Source organism: Zalophus californianus, chromosome X, assembly GCF_009762305.2.
Source record: "Zalophus californianus isolate mZalCal1 chromosome X, mZalCal1.pri.v2, whole genome shotgun sequence".
Lineage (NCBI taxonomy): Eukaryota > Metazoa > Chordata > Mammalia > Carnivora > Otariidae > Zalophus > Zalophus californianus.
This window is the reverse complement of record NC_045612.1, coordinates 71253552-71273471: the sequence shown is the minus strand read 5'-3', so window position 1 is coordinate 71273471 and position 19920 is coordinate 71253552. Positions and strand designations below refer to the sequence as shown.

The following is a 19920-nucleotide window of genomic DNA, read 5'->3' as shown; positions in this document are numbered from 1 at the left end:
AATGAGATACCACCTTATGCCAGTCAGAATGGTTAAAATTAACAAGTCAGGAAACAAAAAATGTTGGCGAGGATGCAGAGAAAGGGGAACCCTCTTACATTGTTGGTGGGAATGCAAGATGATACAGCCACTCTGGAAATCAGTATGGAGGTTCCTCAAGAAGTTAAAAATAGAGCTACCTTTTGACCCAGCAATTACACTACTAGGTATTTACCCAAAGGATACAAACATTGTGATTCAAAGGGGTACCACCCTTTGCATCCTGGGAGCAAATCCCACTTGATAGTGGTGAATAACTTAAAAAAAATTTTTTTTAGTAATGTCTACACCCAACATGAGGCTTGAACTCATGACCCCAAGATAAAAAGTCTCATACTCTTCTGACTGAGCCAGCAGGTGCCCCGTGAATGAGCTTTTAATGTATTGTTGGATTCAGTTGGCTAATACTTTGTTGAAGATTTTTGCGTCTATGTTCCTCGGAGATATTGGCCTGTAGTTCTTTCTTTCTTTTTTTTTTTTTTGTAGTGTTTTTATTTGATTTTGGTGTCTGAGTTATGTATGCCTTGTAGAATGAATTTGGGAGTTTTCCTTTCTCTTCTGTTTTTTGGAGTCTATTTTCTTTATGCCTTATCCGCCCTATGCTGCCCCTGTTGGTAGTGTTCCATTGTGATTTCCTTCTTTCCTTTTTGGAGTATTTTAAAGTTATTTTCTTACTAGTTACCTTGGGGACTACAGTCAACATCTTAAATTTATAACAACCTAGTTTGAATAATAGCAGCTTAGTGTCTTTTTTTTAAAGTTTATTTATTTAAGTAATCTCTACACCCAAATGTGGGGCTCAAACTCACAACCCCAAGATCAAGAGTCGCATGCTCCACTGACTGAGCCAGCCCGGCGCCCCAATACCAGTTTAGTTTTACTAGTACACAAATACTCTGTTTCCATCCCCATCTCTCCCCCTTCATTATTGTTACTTTCACAAATTACATCTTTACACACTGTAGACCCATTAACATAGATTTCCAATTATGTTTTAGGCATTTGCCTATGAGACCATATGGGAAAAATAAGTAATAAACCATACCAAAAGTATAATAGTACTGTCTTTTGCATTTACTTATATAATTGCTTTTTGTCTTAATATTGAACTTTGAATTTGTCCTGTGTGGCATTCATCGAGCTGCTTGGACATATATATTCATGCATTTACTCAAATTTGGGACAAATCTGGCTATTGTTTTTTTAATTTTTTTTTCTGCTTTCTGTCTCTTTTTTCCTCCTGGGACTCCTATGTGTACGGTGGTACATTTGATGATGTCCCACAGGTCCCTCAGGCTCTGTTCATGTTTCATCATTCTTTTTTCCTTTTCCTTAGGATGGATGATTTCAGTGGTCTCATCTAATTTTTTTAAATTTTATTTATTTATTTGACAGAGAGAGAGAGAGAGAATGAGCACAAGCAGGGGGAGCAGCAGGCAGAGGGAGAAGCAGGCTCCCAGCTGAGCAAGGAGCCCAACGTGGGACTCGATCCCAGGACCCTGGGATCATGACCTGAGCCGAAGGCAGCCGCTTAACTGACTGAGCCACCCAGGCGCCCCAGTGGTCTCATATTAAAATTTGTTGATCTCTTCTGCCTTTTCACAACTGCTGTTGACACCTGGTGAGTATTTTCATGTCAGTTATTGCATTTTTCAATTCCAGAATTTCAGTTTGGTTCCTTTTTGTAATTTCTATCTTTTATTGATAACCCTCTTTTTTTTAATATATTGTTTACCTGATTTCATTTCATTCTTTTTTTTAAAGATTTTATTTATTTATTTGACAGAGAGACAGACAGCGAGAGAGGGAACACAAGCAGGAGGGAGTGGGAGAGGGAGAAGCAGGCTTCCCGCCGAGCAGGGAGCCCGAAGCGGGGCTCAATCCCAGGATCCTGGGATCATGACCTGAGCCGAAGGCAGATGCTTAACTGACTGAGCCACCCAGGCGCCCCTGATTTCATTTAGTTCTTATCCATGGTTTCTTTGAGCTTTTGGATGTATTTAAGACAGTTTATTTAATATCTTTGACTAGTAATTCCAATGTCTGGGCTTCCTCTTTCAAATCTTCTTTTCCCTGTGACTGGGCCATACTTCCATGTTTATTTGTATATTTTGTAAATTTTTTGAGAACTGGACATTTTGAGTATTCCTATTGTGGTAACTCTGGACATCTAATTCTCCCACTCCCCTGGGATTAATGAATCTTGCTTGTTGAGGGTTAGAGCCATCTATTTGTGACTTTCGCGAATTATTTTCGTAAAGCGTGTATTATTTGTTGTACATGGGCATTGATGTTTCTTTTCTGTTATCTCTGTGGTCAGCCAGTAACCTGACAAAGATTTCTTTAAATGTCTCTGTCCCTAAAGGGGGAAAAGAAGCAAAAAAACCCCCAAAACCCAAGCACCATTTCTTTAAATCCCCTGTAAGCTGCTTCTGCCCATGGGGATTGAAGCCATGTTCAGCCTCTGTGCCAACCTCTCAGCCCTCAAAAACAGCAATCAGCAATCAAACCACATAATCCTGATATTTGGAGGACAATGTCTTTGTTGCCCACTCAAGCTTCAGGAAGCTGTGCCAGGAACTGTCCCCTTATGTACCTGCCTCAGTACTGGGGGATGGTAAATACTGGGTAAAAGGCCAACATTTCAAGAAATTTACCAAAACTTTTAAGCCTGTTTATCAAGCTGTCCCCTGGACTTTGCAAGTATTTACCTAGAGTCCATAGTTCCAAAATTGTTACTTCAGATGGTTCCTGCCAATTCAATAATTGTTTAGGAGGATGGATGGATTTCTAGAGCTTACTGCTCTACCGTCTCCCATGACATCTAGCTGGTATTATTTTACTCCTTGGAATTTGTTACTATTTTCTTGTAGCCTAGTACACGATCAATTTTGTAAGAGTTTTACAGCCTTTGAAAGAATGTGTAGTCTATTTTGGGGTGCAAATTTCAACACAAATCTTTTAAATCCAACAAGTTATTTGTAGTATTCAGATCTTCTATGTCCTTACCTAGTTTGGCTCTTTGTATGTCAGTCTGACTAATGTCTGTTTCCGGCCATGATCTTGTCTTTGTCATTGTCTTGTATTTCTAAACAGTTTTTGCTTTATGTTTCACTACTATCTTGTTCTGTATGAAAAGTTCAATGACAGCTATATCTTCCTTGTTGGTCAATTGTGCCCTTTTGCCACTTTAAACAAATGGTACCTTTCTTGTACTGCCTAACACCCTTTGTCTTGAATTCTACTTTATCCGATATTAATATTGCCATATCTGCTTTTTTTTAAGTTTATTTATTTTATTGATTAATCTCTACACCCAACATGGGGTTTGTACTCAGGACCCTGAGATTAAGAGTCTTCCGACTGAGTCAAGCACCCCTCCATCTCTGCTTTTTAAAAAATCATATTTGCCTGATGAGTTTTTATCCCATTCTTTTCTTTTTTTTAAAAGATTTTATTGATTTATTTGACAGAGAGAGAGACAGCTAGAAGGGAACACAAGCAGGGGGTGTGGGAGAGGGAGAAGCAGGCTCCTGGCTGAGCAGGGAGCCCGACACGGGGCTCGATCCCAGGACCCTGGGATCATGACCTAAGCCGAAGGCAGACGTTTAACGACTGAGCCACCCAGGCACCCCTTATCCCTTTATTTTCAACATTTCTGTGTCATTTTGTTTTAGGTCTGCCTTCTATGAATAATATATAATTGGATTTTTTATTTTTCATTTTTTTTTAAGATTCTATTCTTTTATTTGAGAGAAAGAGAGCACGAGCATGAGCGGGGGGGGGGGAAGGGCAGAGGGAGAGGGAGCCACTGAGCCACCCAAGCCACCCAAGCGCCCCTGGATTTTTTTTAAGTAGGCTTCAAGCCCAATGTGGGCTTGAACTCACGAACCTGAGATCAAGAGTTGCATGCTCTACTTACTGAGCCAGCCAGGTGCCCCATAATTGGATTTCTTTTTTTAAACTCAGTTTTCAGGGGCCCCTGGGTGGCTCAGTTGGTTAAGCAGCTGACTCTTTTTTTTATAATTTAAATTCACTTAATTAACATATAGTATATTACTGGTTTCAGGGGTAGAGTTCAGTGATTCATCAATCTTATATAATACCCAGTGCTCATTACATCACATACCCTCCTTAATGTCCATCACCAAGATACTCCATCCCCCACCACCCTCCCCTCCAGCAACCCTCAGTTTGTTTCCTATAGTTAAGTCTTGTATGGTTTGTCTCCCTCTCTGATTTCATCTTGCTTTATTTTTCCCTCCCTTCCCTATGATCCTGTTTTGTTTCTTAAATTCCACATATGAGTGAGATCATATAATTGTCTTTCTCTGATTGACTTGTTTCACTCAGCATAATACCCTCTAGTTCCATCCATGTCATTGCAAATGGCAAGATTTCATTTGATTTTGATAAATGAGTGGTATTCCTTTGTGTGTGTGTGTATATATATATATATATATATATATATATATATATATATATATATACACCACGTCTTCTTTACCCATTCATCTGTTGATGGACATCTGGGCTCTTTCCATAGTTCGGCTATTGTAGACATCGCTGCTATAAACATTGGGGTGCAGGTGCCCTTTCGGATCACTACATTTGTATCTATGGGGTAAATACCTAGTAGTGCAATTGCTGGGTCATAGGGTAGCTCTATTTTTAAATTTTTGAGGAACCTCCACACTGTTTTCCAGAGTGGCTGCACCAGTTTGCATTCCCACCAACCGTGTAGGAGGGTTCCCCTTTCTCCACATCCTCCCCAACGTCTGTTGTTTCCTGTCTTGTTAATTTTAGCCATTCTGACAGGTGTGTGGTGATATCTCATTGTGGTTTTGATTTGTATTTCCCTGATGCCGAGTGATGTTGAGCATTTTTTCATGTGTCCGTTGACCATTTATATGTCTTCTCTGGAGAAATGTCTGTTCATGTCTTCTGCCCATTTCTTGATTGGATTCTTTGTTCTTTGGGTGTTGCAAAGTTTCAAAAGGTTTAGGAGGATATACAAATTAAAAATTTTCCTCTCACTCTTACTACCAAGCCATACAGTTTCTTTTTCTAGGAAACAACTAAAGTTATCAGTTTCTTACATATCTTATCAAAGATATTCTTTGCATATACAAACAAGTATTCCTAGACTTTCTATTTTTTTTCTTATTCAAATGATAGCATACCATCCACATGTTCTGAATCTTACTTTTGTCTTAACAATATATCTTGGAGGTCATTCCAAACTATGCATTTTTAAGCCTTTTACTGTGGAAATTTTCAAACATATAGAAAGGAAAAAGAATAGTATAATGAATCCCCATGTACCCATCACCCAGTTCAATAATAATTAACACCCTGTTATTATTGTTTTATATAGCCCTCTCACTTATTAATATTTTGCTGGAGTATTTTATTTTAATTAATTATTTTTTTGCTGGAGTATTTTAAAGCATATTCTAGGCATCATATCATTTCACTTTTAAGTCTTTGGGTTCATTTTGGGCTCAAAAGATAAAGACTTAAAAAAATACAATCATAATACCATTGTCACACTCAGTAAAATATATAATTTCTCAACATCATCAAATACTTGGTCTGTGTTTAGTTTTCTGTCAGTATCCAGAAAATGTTTAGTTTCATGGTTGCCAGTCTATTTTTACTGACAATTTCAGAAGACCCACCACATCCACTCCTTGTTTCTCTTAAGTTCTTTTTCCTATTTGACACTATTCCTTATAACTTTTAAAGCTATTATAGATATTGTTCTGTTCTAAATCCTTCTTTTCTGTTTTTTCTTGGCTCCTCTACTTCCTCCTACCTTCATCCTTGAGGCCCAGTGTTGAACTCTTTTCTCTTTTTCTCTAAATTCCTGTCTTTTTTTTTTTTAAAGATTTTATTCATTCATTTGAGAGAAAGAGAGAGAGACAGCACGAACAGGGGGAGAGGCAGAGGAGAGGGAGAGGGAAAGGGAGACGGAGAGGGACAAGCAGACTCTTCACTGAACACTGAGCACAATGCGGGGCTTGGTACCAGGACCCTGAGATCATGGCTCAGAGCCAAAGTCAGATGCTTAATCAAACTGAGCCACCCAGGCGCCCCTAACTTCTCTTCTTTCAAGTAATAATCCACATTATTATTTCAGTTATCACCTTTGCTGATGACTCTAAAGCCTTTATCTCCAGCCCAAGCCTCTCATCCTAACGCCAGTTCTCTAACTGCCTAGAGGACCTCCGAATAAAAGCTCCATTGTAAACTCAAAATGTAAATATCTAAAATGGAGCTTATCTTTCTCCCCAAATAACTTTCTTCATTTTTTCATTTCTGATAATGGCAACTTCATTCTCCCTGTTCCTAATCTTAACACCCAAGTTATTTCTAAACTGTAATTCTCTTTCATCCCCCTTATTCAGTTAGTTACCAAGTTCTATTGATTCTTCCTTTGTAGTGTCTCTAGCTTCTCTCCAGTCTCACTGTTATTCCCTAAAACCTAATCACAGACTTTCATAGGTAAAGTAGCTACCATTCAGCATTATGTTAGAAGTCCTAATCAATGCAGTGAAATGAGAAATCAAAATAAGAGATATAAATACTGGCAACAAGAGCTATAGGATACATAAAAATATAAGCAATGATCTCTTACACAGGAGAAGACCAAAAAAGCATTAAGCATAAAAGAAAAACTTGAACATATCAAAATTAACAACTTCTGCTATTTCAGAAACTTATACACCAGCCACAGAGAGGAAGAAAATTTCACAAGTCATATGTCTGACAAAGGATTTTTTTAAAGATTTATTTATTTATCTTAGAGAAAGAGAGAGAACATGAGCAGGGGGTAGGGGTAGAAGGAGAGGGAGAAGCAGACTCTCCACTGAGCAGGGATCCTGACGCGGGACTCGATCCCAGGTATTATGGGGCCCTTGGGTGGCTCAGTCGGTTGAGCATCTGACTCTTGGTTTCGGCTCAGGTCATGATCTCCTGGATCATGGGATTGAGCCCTGCACCAGGCTCCATGCTCAGTGGGGAATCTACCTGAAGATTTTCCCCCTCTGCCCCTACCCCCACTTGTGTACGTGCTCTCTCTCTCTCTTTCTCTAAAGTAAATAAATCTTTAAAAAATTTAAATGTTTAAGCAAAAATAGTAACAATGTATTGTGGGGTAAAAGTAAAATGCATAACAGTGTAAAGTCCAGGAAGAGAGAAATGGAAGTACATTAATGTAAGTACATAACAACATATAACTCTTCGTGAAGTGGCATAAGAACACTTGAAGGTCGACTGATAAGTTATGGCTGTACATAATAAACCTATAAGCAACCACTCGAATAACAAAACAGAGATGTAAAGCTAATAAGCCAATAAGGAGATAAAAAATGGGATTAAAATAATATTGATTAATCCAAAAGAAGGTAGAAAAAGAGGAAAAAGAGAGCAAAGAAGAGATGGGGCAAATGGAAAGCAAATAGCAAAATGACAGACTCAAACTTAAACTATATTAACAATTATGTTAAATGTAGATGGTCCAAACACCCCAATTACAGGGTCGAGATGATCAGGTTGGGTTAAAAAAAAAAAAAAAAGCAAGACCTAACCATTTGCTGCCAACAAGAAATGCTCTTTAAATACAAAGACACAAATAGGTTAAAAGTAAAAGTATGTAAACAAAGAGGTGCCATATGATAACACTGGTTAAAAGAAAGGTGGAGGGGCTATATAAATATGGGACAAAGTAGATTTCAGAACAAAGATACCAGGAATAAAGAAGGTAATTTCATAATGATAAAGGGGTCAATAAATGAAGAAGACATAACAATTCTAAATATGTGTGTGCCTAATATGAGCTTCAAAATACATGAATCAAAAACTGACAAACTGCAAGGAAAACTAGACAAATCCACAGTTCTAGTCAGAGATTTCAATACCCTTCTCTCAGTAATTAATAGAACGAGTAAGCATAAAATTAGTGAGGATACAGAAGTGAACAACACTATCAACCAAATGGACCCAGTTGACATTTTTAGAACACTCCACCCAATAACAACAAAATACATATTCTTTTCAAGTGCACGTGGAGTATTTACAAGGATAGACCATATTCTAGGCCACAAAAAGAGTCTCAATGAATTCAAAAGGGTCAAGTAATACAAAATATATTCTTTAAAAACAATGGAAATAAATTACACACCAACAACCAAAAGATCTTGGGAAAATCCTCAAATATTTGAAAATGGAACAATCCACTTCTAGATATCCCATGGGTCAAAGAAGAAATCAAAAGAGAAATTAGAAAATATTTTGAACTGAATAAGGATGAAACCACACATATAATTTATGGCATTCTGCTAATGCAGTATTTAGGGGGTAATTTTTAAAGATTTTATTTATTTATCTGTCAGAGAGAGAGAGAGAGACAGAGCACAAGTAGGGGGAGCGGCAGGCAGAGGGAGAAGCAGACTCCCCACCGAGCGGGGAGCCCGATGTGGGGCTCGATCCCAGGACCCTGGGGTCATGACTTGAGTCAAAGACAGACACTTAACCGACTGAGCCACCCAGGAGGCCCTAAGGGGTAATTTTTTAAAAAATATATATTTTATTTATTCATTTTGAGAGAGAAAGAGAGAGAGAGGGAGAGAGAGAGTGCATGCAAGAGCTGGAGGGAGGGGCAGAAGGAGAGGGAGAGAGAGAATCTTAAGCAGGCTCCTCCACGCTCAGCGCAGAGCCTGATGCAGGGCTTGATCTCATGACCCTGAGATCATGACCTAAGCCAAATTCAAGAGTCGGTTGCTTAGCGCAGTGAGCCACCCAGGTGCCCCTTAGCGAGTAGTTTTTATGCACTAAAAACCTATATTAGAACAGAAGAAATGTCTCAAAACAATGACTTCAGCTTTCACTTCAGGAAAAAGAAGAGCAAATAAAACTCAAAGTAAAGGAACAAAAATAATGAGGATCAAAGTGGAAATCAGTGAAATAGAAAACAATAGAGAAAGTCAACAAAACCAGAATCTTCTATGTCAGTGTTCATAGCACCATTATTCACAATAGTGAAACGTTGGAAAAAAACAAAACATCCATCAGTAAATGAATGGTAGCTAGAAAAGTCAAATTCATGGAGACAGAAAGTTGGTTTCCAGGGGCTGGAGGCAGGGGGGAATGAGGAGTTATTGCTTAGTGGGTACAGAGTTTCTGCTTGGGATGACAAAAAAGTTTTGGAAATATCAATGGTGATGGTTTTGCACAACAACATTGTGAATGTACTTAATGCCACTGAATCGTATGCTTGAAAATGGTTAAAAGGGCAAATTTTGTTATGCGTAGTTGCCACGATTTAAAAACATTAATAATGTAACATACAAAAAACACATTGAATCGTACAAAAATTTTTAAAGATTATTATTTTTATTTTTAAGCAATCTCTACACCCAAGGTAGGGCTGGAACTTACAACCCCGAGATCAGGAGTCACAGGCTCTACTGACTGAGCCAGCCAGGCACCCCTGAATTGTACAATTTTAAACGAGTGAACTTATATCTCAATAAAACCGCTAAAAAAGGAGTGCATACTGTATGATTCCACTTACAGAAAAGTCTAGAAAATGCAAATTACTATGGTGATCGAAAGTAACTCTAATTCGCTCACTTTCTCATCTTCTTTTATCGCCTCCATTTTTCCTAATACTTCAGTTTCCTGCCTGCCTCCTTATGTCAACGTTGGTCTTGAGGAGGAAATCGGGGTCTGGGGGGGAGGGGGCGGCCTCACTGTGCCAAGGGAAAGAGGAGCCTTGGGGAACCTCTGAACCGAGTAGCTCGTCTTGGGGTCCGCACCTGAGGGCCGGATCGAAGCAATCCTCGATTACCCCAAGGGGGTAGTCAGTCTAGAAGCCCGTGACTCGCAGACCGTGAGGCTGGCGTTGGACTCCACTTCCCAGGAGGTGTCGGGGCACCCAGCCGAGACTGCGTCTGACGACGGGGGTGGGACTCGGGAGCTGCCCGGATGTGGCGCCGAGCCCGCCGAGCCCGCCGAGCCCGCCCACCCCGGCGAGAGTCGCGCCGGAGGCTGTGCCCGCCACGGTCAACAGCGCGGGAGGACGACTGCTTTGCCAGGTAATCTTTAGGGAGACTCCCCGCCCCCAGCGCTCCCCCACCCCCGCCCGCACCCCAAATTCCCCGCGCTTTTCCTGAGTCTCCCCAGCCCGGGACGGCCGCGTTAGTCTGTGAGCCGTTCCTTGGGATGGAAGGCATTGGGGGTGGGATGAGGTGGATGCATACGGCTCTTGCTGCTGGCGACTCGCATGTGGGGCCACCTCTCTGTCCCAGGCTCACGAGTCCCTAGGAAGTCCCGGAACCCAGCAGCCTTGGTGGAGAAGGATGCGAGCGAAGTGCCGAGCGGGCTTGTGGGGCTCTTGCTGGGTCACTACCCCTGCCTCCCTGGTTTAAGTTTCCAGCCGCAGGATAGTCTTCCCCTGGCTCCGGTTTGGGGAGCGTTCACGGGGCTTCCTTCGGCCTCGAGAGCCCCAAAGCCTTCTGCGACTGGACTTGAACCGAAGAAGTCAGTCTTCAGTGTGAAAAGGCTGCCGGGGTTTAGTAGGGGAGCTAAGTTGTGTAGAGTAGTGAATACAAATGGGGGGGGGGGGCTTCTGCTGAATTGCTTTGGTTTCAGAGAGTCACAGGATGATTTCAAGTGGATTAGACTCAGACTTATGGAAAGGGTGAGACTCGGAGGAGAATGTGCTAGAAACAGTAATCCTTTGAGCTGCGTTCTTGTCTTGACTGTTACTGGGTCTTTTACATTGTATTCAACCTAGGAGAAAATTGACTCCTATGCAGACTGTACGTGTGAAGGAAGGATACTTTGTCAGACGAGGTTGGAAGATTTGGAAGAAACTGTAATTCCCAGTTCACTGTGCGTGACTGATTGGGAAGGGAACTTTCTGGGGGTGTTGGTTTCTGCAGCACCAGCCCTCTCCCGATTTCCAATCCTAGAGGCATACCTAAAGATCTCTGAGCTGCCCTGGGGTTATCTGCTTCACAGTGCTACTGGGAGGCTTAAATAAGATATGTAAAAGTATTTGGCACAATGCCTATAACGAGCTCTCATTTTTTAGTTTCCCTTTGCTTCCCCATAGCAACTTTTTCCCCCCTTTGAGCCATGCATTACTCTGTATTATTGTTTGCCTTTTCATATGAGTCCTGCCTTTACCGCAAGATTGTAAGCTTCTAGCAGTCTTTCTTTTTATGCTTTTTTGAGTCCCTTCCAGCAGTGCGGTGCCCATGGGGATACCAGGGAGAATGTAGATAGTGGTGGTGATGAGGAGGGGAAAGCTGTAGGTGATCCATAACAGGACAGCATCATGCTAGATCTCGAGGCTGAGGTAAACAAGCTTTTCTCATTTGCCTTTCTCTTATAACTCCTAGCCGCCTCTCAGAGCTCCAGACCCTTTAAAAATATTTTTATTTTTAGTATTTGAAGCCACTTTTAAATATACAGTACAGTAGTGTTAACTATATGCGTATTGCTGTGCAGTAGATCTCTAGAAGTTTTCATCTTGCAAAACTGAAACTTTCTTTTTTAAAGATTTTATTTATTTGAGAGAGAGAGCACGCGAGCGGGCTAGCACGAGTGGGGGGAGGGGCAGAGGGACAAGCGGACTCCCCACTGAGTGTGGACCCCCCCCCAATACGAGGCTCCATCCCAGGACCCTGAGATCATGACCTGAGCAGAAATCAAGAGTCAGACGCTTAACCGACTGAGCCACCCAGCCTCCCCACAAAATGGTTGAATAATATTCAACCTTAAAAATATATATATATCTCACATTTTCTTTATGTTTTCATCTATGATGGTCTTTAGGTTGCTTCCACCTCTTGGCTTTTTTAAAAAAATATTTTATTTATTCATTTGAGAGAGAGAGAGAACATGAGCAGGGGGAGAGGCAGAGGGAGTGGGAGAAGCAGGCTCCCCACTGAGCCAAGAGCCCGATGCGGGGCTCGATCCCAGCACCTGGGATCATGACCTGAGCTGAAGGCAGACGCTTAACGACTGAGCCACCCAAGCGCCCCCACCTCTTGGCTCTTGTGCATAACGTTGCAGTGAACACTGGTGTACAAGTATCTCTGAGAGGTCCTGTTAATTATTTTAGATGTATTTTTTTAGTATTTTTAAACTTTTTAACTATGGATAATTCCAAACACACACATAAGTAAATAAGACAGTATGATGAACATGTGGGCTGAATAAACGAGTCAATTAATTGTACAAAGTAGCCCCCCAGAATACCTGGGAGTTTTCCTGAACCTCCCTTTCATAGAGAGTTTGCTATGGGTGAGGATGTCCTGGGTTTTGTTTTAGACCTGGGATGTTCTAGGCCCTCAGCCATCAGTGTGGCTTGAATGCCCGTCTGCAGACCATATATACCAGGAGGGTTAGTAGAGAGAAACAAGCAGAAATGAGTGTAGATGCCTTTTCCTAGTTCTAGAGATGAGGAGCTGAGCTTGGGGTGCGAAGTGGTCTTTGGGCCTAAGAGTTTGCTCTGGATCAGCAACTCCCTCAGATGCACAGTTGTCCTGAAAGCAGTCACTTGGAACAGAGACGTTGGATACCGGATGATATGGAATAGAAGGCTGGGAAGATGAGTTGTTCATGCAGGAATTGCTGTAGGAATTCAGAGGAGAAAGAAATTAATCCAGACTGGGAAAATCAAGGAAGGCTATTCTCAAACAATGTGGTGGTGACTTTACCCTTTTTCCATTGACCTTGTATGTTTGATCCTTATGCCTGTTCCTAGATGGAAAAAGATAGGGCTGATGGTCAGTGAATGCTGGAGCTGAATTACACTCCGGACTTTTAGCTGTGGGACCCATGCTAAATGAAGGCTTCTAGGTGGAATGCCTTGCTAGTCAGAATTGGCTGTGTGGGATGAGAGCTACCTCTAGTGGGCCTGTGTGAAGCATACTCAGAAGGCCAACTTTTCTTTCTTTTTTTTTTTAAGATTTAATTTAATTTATTTGAGAGAGAGAGAGAGCCCGCACAAGCAGGGGGGAGGGGCAGAGGGAGAAGCAGACTCCCCACTGAGCAGGGAGCCTGATGTGGGACTTGATCCCAGGACCCCAGGATCATGACCTGAGCCAAAGGCAGATGCTTAACCCACTGAGCCACCCAGGTATCCTGAAGGCCAACTTTTCTTTACTCTGACTGAAAATAAGGTGTTTTGTTTTGTCTATTATATGGGCCTAATGTAGACCTTAGCTAGTAAGACAGCAGGATGAAGGATGTATCTATTCCCCCAAATTCTCAAGGTGAGAAATTAATTGATCCTCAATTTTATTTATTTATTTGAGGGTGAGAGAGAGAGAGCATGGGGGGGGTCAGAGGGAGAAGCAGACTCCCCACTGAGCAGGGACCCTGATGTGGGACTTGATGCTAGGACTCCAGGATCATGACCTGAGCTGAAGGCATTTGCTTGACCAACTGAGCCATCCAGGCACCCTCAATTTTTTTTCAATAATCAAATACATATGACAGTTTATCCCCTTTCCTCCATTAACACTTGAAGAAGTTAATGCTATCATAGGATCAGGTCTGAAATTAGTGCAGTAGTTAAGAAGCTAAAGGAAATGGAGTGCTTTGGGGGCACTGACAGGGTAGGGCATTGATAAGAGTTTTAATATGGGGGTATAAACGTGGGAGTGCATAGTAAACATACATCTTGGAGGTCATCTGTGCCTTACCATTAACTCTCAAATACTTGATTCATGAAGAAATGGATGAGAAATGGTGGTGGTATGACCAATGGTTTTGCTCAGATACGGTGGGAGGGGATGAGGTCCCTGGTTTGTCTAGCATTGTAATGACATTACAGAACTTTTGCCTTCCCTGGAACAGAGGAATTATTATGAAGTCATAGTAGTTTCTAATACTTAATGAGTACTTTCTGTGTGGCAGGCACTATTAAGTACCACACAAACATTCTTTCATGTAAGCCACGGGTGAAAAGCCTGCCCAAGCTGACAAAGCTTAGAAAAAGAAAGGACTGGTTTTGGATTCCAGGTGGTCTGACATCAGAGCCTGGACTCTTAGCATCCTCCTCTGGATGGCTAAGTCTGACTGGCCTACCTTTCTCCAAGTTTATGACGTCACTGTCAGGAACAGGTTTCTTTGCTGAGTCCATAGCCAAAGACCCAAAGTAAGAGGTATATTTCTTTTGTTTCAACCTTTAGAACCTCCTTCTACATCAGTGTGTTTTTTTAAAGATTTATTTATTTATTAGAGAGAGAGAACATGTGCATGTGGGAGGGGCAGAGGGAGAGGGAGAGAGAATTTCAAGCAGACTCTGTGCTGAGCACAGAGCGCAGTGCAGGGCTCGATCCCATGACCCTGAGATCACGACTTGAGCTGAAACCGATGGTCGGACGCCTAACTGACTGCGCCAGCCAGGTGCCCCAACATCAATGGCATTTTAAAAATTAATTTCCATTTATTGAGCACCTGCTATGTTTTAGCACCTCTGAGACCTCCTGGCAAAAATGTGACAAATACCTATGTATATGAATGGTTTTTAATCTTTTTGGGCTCACAGCCCTTTTTGACAACCTGTTGACAGTTTTGGATCTTCTTTCCAGAAAAATTCACTTATGTACATGCACATAATATTGCATACTTCAGAGGCGGCTTCTAGGACCTACTGAAGTTTATCCTCTAGCAGTCCATGGACTCCACGGTAAGAACTCTTGCCCTATATAGTCTTTTCCAGCTGACTCTTCTATGGTGTTAAGGGGATGGGCAGTTGGGGGGGGGGCTCTTACCTCCTCTCTTTATCCTCAGAGAGAAATGTTTATAAAGCTTAGGCTCCCCAAATGAACCAAGCATCTGCGAACATTCATTCTTTCTCTCTTGCACTTAGGACTCCAAGGGAAGAATGCAGACAATCAAATGCGTGGTTGTAGGAGATGGGGCTGTAGGTAAGACCTGCCTCCTCATCAGTTACACAACGAATGCCTTTCCTGAGGAGTATATCCCCACTGTCTTTGACAACTATAGTGCCCAGACATCTGTGGATGGCCAAATCGTCAGCCTGAACCTGTGGGACACAGCTGGCCAAGAGGAGTATGACCGACTGCGAACACTATCCTACCCCCAGACCAATATCTTTGTCATTTGTTTTTCCATTGGCAACCCATCCTCGTATGCCAATGTGAGGCATAAGTGGCACCCCGAGGTCTCCCACCATTGTCCCAATGTGCCTGTCCTGCTGGTAGGTACCAAGAGAGACCTGCGGAATGACACTGAGACAGTGAAGAAGCTGAAGGAACAGAGCCTAGTGCCCACGACTCCTCAGCAAGGCACTTCCCTGGCTAAGCAGGTGGGGGCTGTGAAGTATCTAGAATGTTCAGCCCTGATGCAGGATGGGGTGCACGAGGTATTTTCAGAAGCTGTTCGGGCTGTGCTTTACCCTGCCACAAAGAAGAACACCAAGAAGTGTGTCCTTTTATAGCTTTTGGGGTGCTACTTGGAGACTGCACCTAAGGGGGAATGAGAGGGATTCCTTTGATAGCATTGAACAAACAATGCCAGCATGAGCCATTTGTCTCTTTTCCTAGAAACCCTAGACTCCAGGTTATTGGGCTTTTGGAGGAACAAAGACAGCCTTGTTTGTACATGGCTGCTTTGAAGTTTGGTCTGAACCTTTTGGAGGAAGTTTGGGGAGAGAGAGAGAGAGAGACTGACTGACTTTTACCTCTAAATTAGCTTTCCTAGCTGTATTTACCATTGAGCAAGTGTCTCACAGAAAGACAAGTTTTTACAGTTTTCAAATCATTGCCTTAAACTTTCCGATATACTAATTTTGGAAAATCATTTTATATGTGATTCCTGGGTGTTCCCAGTGTCAGCATGTTCTTCCCATTCTGGAGATGAGACATGCTTGCAAAAATGGCTAAGCAGCATTTTTCCAAGCTCTGGGAGATACTAATAGATGTTCCTTAACAAGATTCTGTGGTCAAGTAAGTCAGGAACCAGTGGGGTTTTTTTTAAGTGTTTATTTAAATTCCAGTTAGTTAACATACAGTGTAATGTTAGTTTCACGTGTACGATATAGCGATTCAGTACTTCCGTGCATCACCTGGTGCTCATCACAAGTGCCCTCCTCCTTCATCCCATCACCTATTTCCCCCAGTCCCCCCCCCCATCTCGCTCTGGTAACCAGTGATTTAAATAAAGAGGAACTGGTTCCTCTACTGGGGGGATTTATAACTTTTAATAAGTGAGCAACATTTCCCAAATTTATTTCACCAAACCTTTTCTTTTTTCTTTTTTTTGGTTCCACGCAACACCTGTTAACATCTCTGGAAGCACAGTTTGAGAGAGGCTGGGTTAAGAGGAACTAGACATTCCCAAAGAGGCTGTGGAGAGAAAAAAAAAAAGCATAATGTGGTCCTGTTCTTTTTGATGTTTCCCTGAGAGGGCCTTTGAGGGGAATGTTTATCAGCCACGGACTTGTTACTGGTTCCTCTTCTGCCCTCAGGAGATGAGTTTGGCACTTCGTCATGGTAGCACATTGGATGTGGGGTCTGATGGTCAGATCTGCTATCAGATTATGATAGCACTATGGGCCTGGTGATGTGGAATTAATCCCCCATAAAGCTGTGTCCCTGAGGCCTCTGTGAGGCCCTTTTTTTCTGTCAGCTTCTGCTTCAGGGAAAGACCACTGAAGGTTAACCCCACAGACCAACCAACCAACCACCCAACCAAAATATTCTGCCGGTCATTATCAGGGAGTTGTGTGATTCTTCTCAGTGTCCTACCTTGCTCTTTTCCTATTCCTCCCTCCTCTGTACTGTGTGTGTGTGTGTGTGTGTGTGTGTGCGTGCGTGCGTGCGTGCGTGTGTGTGTGTGTGTGTTTTCAGTCCTGGTTGCCTTTTGAGGTCTTTTAGTTGCTTGAAGAAAGTTGGAGTAGGTTGGATCTCCAGACCCCAGGGCTGTCACATTTGTGGGGATTTTGCTGGGGGATTTCAGCTTGCCCTGCGGCGGTAGGAGTCAGACTCCTTACCTTAGTAAGCCTGCTTCTCCTTATTCTCCCTAGTTGTATTTTGACCTTCTTCATTAGATACGGAAGGAAAACTCCTCCACCTGGCAGATAGTGGTTGACAACTCCACTGTGCACATATTCTCTTACCCTGCCAAAAGAAGCATTGGATCTTTGAGAGTTTGGGAAATGGAGTTAAAAGAATCACGTAGCTCCCTCTGTGGTGAATGAAGAGTCTGTGCCTTGCTCTGGGATGGTCTTGCTGTTGCTCTTTGACAGTATATGGTCAGATTAGTCCTCAGGTTAACTGAGCCTCCTGGATAGGGTTGCCAGATAAAAGAGAGTAGTTTTGTTCTGTTTTTTTTTACAAACACTTTTTTAGTGTAAGTATGTACCATGCAATATTTGGGACATAGAGTCAGAAAATTATTTGCTGTTTATCTGAAATTCGAATTTAATGCGGCATCCTGTATTTTTGTTTGCTAAATCTGGCACCCCCTCTTCTTAGAGAATCGGAAGCTGGAGGTTGAGCAGATACCAAGTGTTGTTAGAAAGTGAAAGCTTGCATAAGCTCACTATTCTTCCTCCTTTCCTTCTGGTTTTCTTTTCCGTCACCATGGACTAAAATGTTCTGTTTTGCTTTTCCTTTATCCCTGAACTCTCCTCTTCATACAGTAATTCATTGGTGTGTATTTCTACACCATTGTCTAAAGCTGTGGAGGATCCAGGATGGATAGTATTGTCTAGTAGATGTCTTCTATCTCAGTTTCAATGTGCTATATCTATTTCTGGCATGTGACCCAGGGCCTCCTGTTTGGGGGGGGTTGTAGGGGCTCTGTGTGAACAGGGTGTTAACTGGAAGAGGGTGAGGGTGGCCCTCCTTAACTAAGGTCCAGTAGCACTTTGGAAAGTGGGGGTCTATTATCGTAGTGTGGGGACTGTAGGAGTCAACTGGCCTGTGGGCACATGTGCCAACTGCTCTATGTAGTCACTGAGTTTTTCCCACGGGTGGCCAAGTGAAGCACCTGTTGCTCGAGTGTATTCCGGTCTCAGGATGTTCGGATTGATGCTGCCTGAGGTGCTTACAGGACTTCATGGTTGAAAGGGGCTAGAAACACGGCTGTCACCTGTGTCTCTGGGAACTTTCCATTTAGCTACTGAAATCTTTGTAATTGGCTTTTAATTTAATAGCACCTCCTGCTCTTGCTTTGCCTGGGAAAATCTCAGATGTAAGCCTGGGCTTGGTTTGGTCAGACTCGCATCCTCTAACGAGTGGAGGTGCGATCCCCAAGTCTGAGAGTATGGTTTTGTATTGGACTCATCTGATGGTCCTGAACAGACACTGACATCTTGATTTTTATCTTAAAAGGAATTTGTATGATGACTAACATGCTAATATCACTTTTAAATTGTTCATAATGAATGGCAATAAACTTTTCTGATTTCACTGGGTCTATTGCTTTCTAAAAATCAGAGCAATTCCTCAACCCTCCTCCTTTGTCTTGAGTGGTTTCTAAATGCCTTTCAACTTGCTAAGGATGAAATAACTATAATTGTATTCCACATCGCACCTATGTGTAACTGTACTTATTTTTCTACCTCAGACAATCAGGGTAGGGAACTGTCTTCCCTGCTAACATTGATTCTCTCGTTCCTGCTGGTTTTCACTAATGACAGACCAGTTAGCTCCCTGTGGGTGATTTTTTCTCACTTAGTACACTGTATTCAATAAACAGTTATCACGCTCCTATTGTGTTATAGGTATTACAGTACTAGGGACTAGGGTTGTAAATATAGGACATAACATTCAATGTCCTTTGCCTCTTCCAGTTATTTCAGGAAAATAACCTTTCTCTGTGTGTTATAAAAATGAACTGATACTGTTAATTGTATATAGCGCTGGTGCACTATTAAGTGACTACTAAAAGGGACGCCTGGGTGGCTCAGTCGGTTAAACGTCTGCCTTCGGCTCAGGCCATGATCCCAGGGTCCTGGGATCAAGCCCCGCATCAGGCTCCATGCTCGGCAGGAAGCCTGCTTCTCCCTCTCCCACTCCCCCTACTTGTGTTCCCTCTCTCACTGTCTCTCTCTGTCTGTCAAATAAATAAATAAAATCTTAAAAAAAAAAGTGACTACTAAGGAGGAGCAAAACCATGTTGTGTTTTGTTTTGCTTTGCAAACAGCTTTATTGAAATATAATTACATACCAAAAAATTCACCCATTTCAGGTGTACAGTTTAATGACTTTTAGTAAATTTACTGACTTATACAGCTGTCACCAAAATCCAGTTTTATTTTTTTAAGATTTTATTTTATTATTTTTTAAAGATTTTATTTATTTGAGAGCAAGCGAGCATGAGTAAGAGCACAAGCAAGGGGAGCAGCAGAGGGAGAGGGAGAAACAGGCTCCCCGTCAAGCCGGGAGCCCGATGCGGGATTCAATCCCAGGACCCTGAGATCATGACCTGAGCCGAAGGCAGATGCTTAACTGACTGAGCCACCCAGGTGCCCCAAGATTTTATTTTTAAGTAATCTCTACACCAAAGGTGGGGCTCAAACTACAACCCTGAGATCAAGAGTCGCATGCTCAACTGACTGAGCCAGCTGGGCACCCCAACTAAAATCCAGTTTTAGAACATTTTTCTCACCCCAAAGAGATCCCTCATGCAGTTAATCCCTGTTCCCGCCCCCAGCCCTAGGCAACTGGTAATCTACTTTTGTCTTTTCTGAACATTTTCTGTTCTTGGAATCAAATAATATGTGGTCTTTTTTTTTTTTTATCAAGTAAGATCTACACCCAATGTGGGGCTTGAACTCATGACCCTGAGATCAAGAGTTGCATGCTCTACCGACTAAGCCAGTCA

At 42.3% G+C, this 19920-nt stretch overlaps 1 protein-coding gene across 1 annotated transcript; it reads left to right on the top strand.

Annotated features, from left to right (window-relative positions):
• The first annotated feature begins 10025 nt into the window (after positions 1-10025).
• LOC113931424 (rho-related GTP-binding protein RhoG-like) lies at positions 10026-19079 on the top strand. The gene is made up of 3 exons (XM_027609372.2): positions 10026-10139; positions 14655-14752; positions 14936-19079. Exons 2-3 carry the CDS (start codon positions 14741-14743, stop codon positions 15524-15526), a joined length of 603 nt encoding a protein of 200 aa, XP_027465173.1. The 5' UTR covers positions 10026-10139; positions 14655-14740; the 3' UTR covers positions 15527-19079.
• The last annotated feature ends 841 nt before the right edge of the window (positions 19080-19920 follow it).